We start from the raw sequence: 6,990 nt of genomic DNA, 5'->3' as shown, positions 1-6,990 counted from the left end.
TATCATGACAAAGGTCAAAACACGGGCACAAGTACTCTTAATTATTCTACTTCTTCTTCTTCTAAAAGTTCCGGCAGAGCACAGTACTGAATTGGGTTGGGGCTCTCAAGGCAAACTCCTCTTCACGACTCTGAACTCTCAAAACGTATTTCTCTTCTCAACTCTGAACTCACTCCACCTTTCAGCATGCAACCAAGTCAGCACTGCTGTCCTACCTCTTAAGCTCTTAGCACAGATTTGTCCAGTCAAGTCAAAGATCTATTGTCAACTTGTATGCCCAAACATTCCTTCAGTAAAGAAGAGTTTATTTATTCTAATGGGACTAATTGGTTATTACTGAAGCACCTACACAGCAGTTACACCGTCCTTGGGTCATCTTCCCTTTCCGGGTGGGTCACAACTCCACTCCGGACCACCATGATAAGCGCCCAAGGGACCCATCACAGCCCGGCAGGTCACCGATCACAGGGGAAAGGGTATAGCTGGCCTCAAAACTAAAAGCAGGTGTGCCTCAATACCTGTGTGCTGAGTCAGCACTGGCGTCACGACAAACTACCATCGGGCTGAATTATATTCCACCGACCGACCACCACAGTAGTGGCGTCACACTGTACCATCTACCAAGTGACCGGTCGAGCACACACACCACACCAGCAGCACAGAGGATATCAGGAGGGGAGTATGTAAATAATGATAACAGAGACATAGAGAAGGTGCTTTGCACTTTTATAGGATTATTACATCTCAGTGCAGGTGATGCTCGGCTGTTGTGTTATATTGCGCTCTGCTGTGATGCTTCCGGACACGGCACCATATCTGAAGGGTCGGTGGTAAATACTGAGAAGACTCCGGGTTCTGGAAGAGAGAGGGAAGCATGGTCATGGCAGGAGATGGGCAGCGGCCACACAGTTATACCCACACCAATATCTGCTCTGATCAGAAGTGACCGCTGATGGGGGAGGGATAGTGGCCGCCTCCATTTATTATTCATCGCCTCACACTCATCTTCCCAGAGGTGTGGCTGCTGGTCAGGAGTGGTGGATTGGGCGGCCTCAGTAGGTGTCATACAGCTTTCCTGGACTACTGAGCAGCCATTGTCTCTCATTCTACAGCAGGACTGCTGCAGGGGACAGTATACCTAGGCTGGAGCCAGGGACAGCTGGGTGGTGGCTATAATTGTGGCCATGCATGAGGAGTGATGTGGGGGCACTTACTTTTGTAGCAGGCAGGGACAGTGAAGTTGCCGTCATGGCAGCGGCTCTCCACGGTATAGGCGCACTTCTCTATCTTGTTCTTGCAGTAGTAGGTGATGACGTCTCCATGTTGGATCTGCTGGCGGGATATCTCGTCCACGCGTGTCTTGCGCCCGTTGTGTAGGACGTTGGCCTTTGGTGTGGGCACATGGCACGGCGCTGTAATCATAGGAATAAGGAGTAAGTGCTGTGCAGAGACGGTGGGCGCGGCGACACAAAGGTTGGCGGCTCTTACCCTGGCAGAGCGGCTTCTGGGTCCACTCTCCATCTTTGTCACAGTAGGAGGTGCGGGAGCCCACCAGCGTGTATGGCGGGTTACACCCATAGGTCACCGCCTCCTTGTAGTCATACTTCCGATATGGGGCAAAGCTCATGTACCCGTTGGGGATTTCCGTTGGGCGCTGACATTTTACAGCTAAAAAAAAAAAAAGAAAAATTACATCTCATCTCATCTTATCTGTTCCTGGGAAGCACCATCCCCCGCGCATCTCCTGACCTCTTAGATTAAATAGGAGTCTGGGAAAGCTGGGTAAGCCCTGGGTAAGCTGGGAAAGGGTCTTACCCTGAGTGGACAGTCTTACCCCAGCAGAGGATCTTACGCAGGGCGGAGGGTCTTAAACCAAGCGATGGGACTTACCCTGGGCAGAGGGTCTAAAGCCTGGTGGAGGGTCTTACCCCAGGGGAGCCTTAGCCAGGAGTAGGGTCTTACCTTACTCATGCCGTGCTCTGTGAGTACCAGGCAGAAGGTCTGAAACCTGGCGAAGGTGCTTACCCCGGGAGGAGAGCCTTACCTCTGACGCAGGGTCTTAGTCTCGGTGGAGGGTCTTACCCCTGCACTCAGGAATGGGGGTCCAGGTGCCATTGGCTCTGCAGGTGGCGTTCTCACTCCCGATCAGGGCGTAGTTGAGCTGGCAACCATATTGCACCACGTCCTGGTAGAAGGAGAGGTTCCCTTCCCGTGGCTTATAGAACTCCAGCCTCCCCAAATCCGGGATCTGAGGGTGCGGGCAGGTCACCGCTTCAAGGAGAAATCCAAAACACAGTGATCTGTGGGGCAGTCACTAACCCTATCCTCCGTACCTGGGTGTGGCCTAGACTACTGCATAGAGCCCCCTACCTCTTTATTTACCCTAACGACCCCTCCTGCCCCTTCTTGTATCCTACAGAGCCCTCCTGCCCCTTCATGTGCCCGCAGAGCCCCCCTCTTCATCATGTACCCCACAGAGCCTCCTCCCCTTCATGTACCCCATAGAGCCTCCTCACCCTCATGTACCCCACAGAGCCCTCCTGCCCCTTCACATATCCCACAGGGCCACCTCCCCTTCATGTACTCAACAAAGCCCCCTTTATCTACCCCACACAGCCTTCTTCCCCCTAATCTACCCCAGAGATCTTCTTCTACCTCACAGAGCCTCCTCCCCTGTATGTACCCCACAGAGCCCCCCTCTTCTTTATGTTCCCCACAGAGCCCCCTCCCCTTAATATATCTACAGAGCCCTCCATCACTTAATGTACCCCAGAGAGCCCCCCCTGCCCCTTTATGTAGTCCACAGAGCCCCCTGCCCCTTCATGTACCCCTCTATTTCTTTCTCTGAACTTACCCTCACAGACTGGGAAGGGGGCGCTCCAGGCTCCACTCACTAAACATTGGCTCTCATTGGCGCCACGTAGTCTATAACTGGAATAAACAGCAAGTTTCTAGAACCAGGTTTGTTACAAAGTATCAGAGATAACAGTCTTTTTGCTTAATTACCTGATTTCCCCAACAGCTTTGTAGAGCGTTGGTGGAAATCACGAGACCTCGTGGGGTGGGGGTGGGGTCATTGTGGCTTCTTACATAATTTACAGTAATGGACAGTAATGGCTGCACAGTACACAGAAGAAGCCGCTTCCTCAATTAGCCGTAATCTCATTTTACCACCAGAGAATAATCTAGAGCGAGCGCACAAACCGCAGGAGCTGAAATCACCGCTGACCTGTAGGACGTACCATGAGGGATGACGTCAGAAAAAGTTGAGGGGGGGGGGGCTGTAACTGACGGGGGCTAAGGGTATGGGGTACCCCAGTTCCTGCCCTACTGGTTGTCTATAATCACCCCCTGTGGCCAAGGGCAATGACAGGGTTAAAGGGATTTTCTTACCAGGACTTGTTACCCCCCAACCATAGGATAGAGGATAACAAACTGATTGCTGAGGATTTGAATGGCCGGACCCCCAACAATCAGCCGTATCCTATGGATGGGAGAAAAGAAGCCTAGATAGAAATACCTCTATACCTCTATGATCATAGAGATGAGTGCAGGGAGGGCATGGAGAGGACTGTGCAGCTGTAAATGTATGACCTCACAGTTATATCTATGATCATAGAGATGAGTGCAGGGAGGGAATAGAGAGGACTGTGCAGCTGTAACTGTATGGCCTCACAACTCTCTCTATGATCATAGAGATGAGTGCAGAGAGGGGATAGAGAGGACTGTGCAGCTGTAACTGTATGGCCTCACAGTTATATCTATGATCATAGAGATGAGTGCAGGGAGGGGATAGAGAGGCTTGTGCAGCTGTAACTGTATGGCCCCACAGTTATATCTATGATCATAGAGATGAGTGCTGGGAGGGGATAGAGAGGACTGAGCAGCTGTAACTGTATGGCCTTACAACTCTCTCTATGATCATAGAGATGAGTGCAGAGAGGGGATAGAGAGGACTGTGCAGCTGTAACTGTATGGCCTCACAGTTATATCTATGATCATAGAGATGAGTGCAGAGAGGGGATAGAAAGGACTGTGCAGCTGTAACTGTATGGCCTCACAGTTCTATCTATGATCATAGAGATGAGTGCAGGGAGGGGATACAGAGGATTGTGCAGCTGTAACTGTATGGCCCCACAGTTATATCTATGATCATAGAGATGAGTGCAGGGAGGGGATAGAGAGGCTTGTGCAGCTGTAACTGTATGGCCCCACAGTTATATCTATGATCATAGAGATGAGTGCTGGGAGGGGATAGAGAGGACTGAGCAGCTGTAACTGTATGGCCTCACAACTCTCTCTATGATCATAGAGATGAGTGCAGAGAGGGTGTAGAGAAGACTGTGCGGCTGTAACTATATGACCACAGTGTTCTCTTATAAGCATAGAGAAGAGTGCAGTGAGGGGATAGAGGAGACTATGCAGCTAGAAATGTATGGCCTCACAGTTCTTTCTATGATCATGGAGATGAGTGCAGGGAGGGGGTAGAGAAGACTGTGCAGCGGTAACTGTATGACCACACTGTTTTCTCTATGTTCATAAAGATGAGTGCAGGGAGAAAATACAGAGGACTGTGTGGCTCTAACTGTATGATCATACTGTTCTCTCTATGATCAAAGAGATGAGTGCAGGGAGGGGATAGAGAGGACTGTGCAACTGCATGGGTTGTTCTGTCTATGATCACAGAGATTAATATGGGGGGAGGGGAGGACTGTACAGTAAACACCACAGTTCATACAAAGTGGTGCAGCGAGTGATCTCTATAGCATGCGCAGTGTGTCTCACCCTTCATGACATGAGAAGTAGATGATGCTCTGATACGTTATGTCCGTGTACCGCACTGTCCCGTTTTCCAGGGCGCCTGGTTTGGGGCATTGCTGTCCTGAATGAGCAGAATAAGAGCAGAGAAAGGGCTATGTTAATGAGTGGGCGGAGTCTGATTCAGTGCATGCTCTGTAGGTAAATGAGGGGCGGAGTACTTTATGTAGATGAGGAGGTTTGTAATTAGATGAGAGGAGGGGTAATGTATTTAGATGAGGGGAGGAGACTTGTATGTAGATGAGGGGAGAAGTCTTGTATGTAGATGAGGGGAGGAGTCCTGTATGTAGATGAGGGGAGGAGTCATGTATGTAGATAAGTAGAGGAGAAGTCTTGCATGTAAATGAGTAGGGGAGATGTCTTGCATGTAGATGAGTAAAGGAGTCCTGAATGTAGATGAGGGGAGGAGTCCTGAATGTAGATGAGGGGAGGAGTCCTGTATGTAGATGAGTGAAGGAGTCCTGTATGTAGATGAGTGAAGGAGTCCTGTATGTAGATGAGTGAAGGAGTCCTGAATGTAGATGAGGGGAGGAGTCCTGTATGTAGATGAGTGAAGGAGTCCTGTATGTAGATGAGTGAAGGAGTCCTGTATGTAGATAAGGGGAGGATTCCTGTATGTAGATGAGGGGAGGAGTCCTGAATGTAGATGAGGGAAGGAGTCCTGTATGTAGATGAAGGGAGGCGTCCTGTATGTAGATGAGGGGAGGAGTACTGTATGTAGATGAGGGGAGGAGTCTTGTATGTAGATGAGGGGAGGAGTCCTGAATGTAGATGAGGGGAGGAGTCCTGTATGTAGATTGGGGAGGGGTTAAATATGTAGATGAGTAGGGGAGGCATCCTGTATGTAGATGAGTGGATGTGTCGATACTCACGCTTGCACTGTAAGGTAGCATGCTCCCAGTTTCCCAGGATCAGACACAAGGCCTTATCATTCCCAGAATCCTTCACGTATCCCAGGTTACAGGAGTATGTGACCACATCCTGAGGGTTATAGACCACCCGCCCCGGTCTGAACACCGCGTTCTCAACCTGCCGGGGCCGGCCGCACACTGTGGGGACAAGAGGGTCACCCCAAATCCTCAGTGACTGGGCTTAGATACAGCAGCTCAGCAGACAGTATCACACATGATAGGATTAGATATAGGAGCACAGCAGAAAGCAGCATCACACTTAAAGGAGACCTCTTACCCCCCCCCCCCCCCCCCCCCCCCGTGCCGGGGTGACAGGCTCCCGACCCCCAGCTAGATCCCCTTATACTGACCTCATCTGGCCGAGTCCCGCTCTCGGAGCCGGTCCCGGGACGGAGATATTCTGGTCAGAAGCCGGCGCGTGCTGTGGAGATAGGTCCGGCTCCATTCATTCTCTATGGACTCCGGACCTATCTCCACATCGCGCGCGCTGGCTTCTGCCCAGGATATCTACGTCCTGAGACCGGCTCCCGGAGCGGGACTCGGCGAGATGAGGTCAGTATAAGGGGATCTAGCTGGGGGTCAGGGGGTGACAGATCCTCTTTAAGAAGATTAGATACAGTGTTTTAGCAGACAGTATCGCAAGAGCTCAGCAGAGAGTATAAGATTAGCGGAGATAAGATTAGATACATTAATTCATATTTGGATTCCGCTTTACATGTATGTAGTGGACTTTTCCAAGAAACATTAAGATTTGTCACGTTACCGTCCATGTTTTGCCCCTGTTGTTGTCACCTTGCCACAAACGATGTATATGGAACTTATGTCACTATATGATACCAGATGTGGGCGGTTATGTGGACGCCAGTGAGTACACTCATGTTAATAATAGTGACGCACCTTTTCCTGCTGCGGAGAAACCGATGAGACAGAGCACAGCGGCCAGGAGCAGACGCTGCAACATGTTCCCAAGAGCTGACAATCAAATGTCTGGACCGCAGCCACAGGAACATTCACCTCATAGGAAAGATCAATTTAATCATTAACCAAGTGTCCTGGCGGTCAGCGAGAGGTCGCCCCAAGGCTGGGGACGCAACGGGCACGAAACACAGCAGGAAGAGGAAAGGATGAGGGGAACATCACCTCCACTGACAACCAGCCCCTATATCATGTGTGAGAGGTAGTCACAGCCCCGCCCCCTGGATGACACCACTCATATAATGACATGAGATCTACATACCTTATACTACAGGAACAGCTATTC

The 6,990-nt window shown here is 50.6% G+C and overlaps 1 protein-coding gene across 2 annotated transcripts; it reads right to left on the bottom strand.

The window, feature by feature from the left end:
• Nucleotides 1–709: 709 nt before the first annotated feature.
• On the bottom strand, nt 710–6,733 carry APOH (apolipoprotein H). 2 transcript variants are annotated; one of them, XM_069952478.1, is made up of 8 exons: nt 6,627–6,733; nt 5,691–5,867; nt 4,786–4,882; nt 2,855–2,931; nt 2,083–2,271; nt 1,489–1,668; nt 1,215–1,412; nt 710–855 (listed from the first exon to the last, which is right to left on the bottom strand). In XM_069952478.1, exons 1-8 carry the CDS (start codon nt 6,688–6,690, stop codon nt 773–775), a joined length of 1,065 nt encoding a protein of 354 aa, XP_069808579.1. In that variant the 5' UTR covers nt 6,691–6,733; the 3' UTR covers nt 710–772. The 2 variants fall into 2 exon arrangements, with proteins under 2 accessions (XP_069808579.1, XP_069808580.1); XM_069952479.1 differs by lacking the exon at nt 2,083–2,271.
• Nucleotides 6,734–6,990: the final 257 nt, after the last annotated feature.

The sequence above is a fragment of the Dendropsophus ebraccatus genome, chromosome 14, assembly GCF_027789765.1.
Source record: "Dendropsophus ebraccatus isolate aDenEbr1 chromosome 14, aDenEbr1.pat, whole genome shotgun sequence".
Classification (NCBI taxonomy): Eukaryota; Metazoa; Chordata; class Amphibia; order Anura; family Hylidae; genus Dendropsophus; species Dendropsophus ebraccatus.
The sequence above is the reverse complement of the archived record's forward strand: the minus strand, read 5'-3'. Positions and strand labels throughout refer to the sequence as shown.

What these genes read in the sequence shown, in the direction of transcription:
- APOH (XM_069952478.1), bottom strand. Translation starts at nt 6,690, where the DNA reads ATGTTGCAGCGTCTGCTCCTGGCCGCTGTGCTCTGTCTCATCGGTTTC. An exon ending in TGCTACCTTACAGTGCAAGC is followed by an intron (nt 4,883 to 5,690) that starts GTGAGTATCGAC and finishes CTGCTCATTCAG; the next exon opens with GACAGCAATGCCCCAAACCA. An exon ending in CCCCATTCCTGAGTGCAGGG is followed by an intron (nt 1,669 to 2,082) that starts GTAAGACCCTCC and finishes TTTTTTTTTTAG; the next exon opens with CTGTAAAATGTCAGCGCCCA.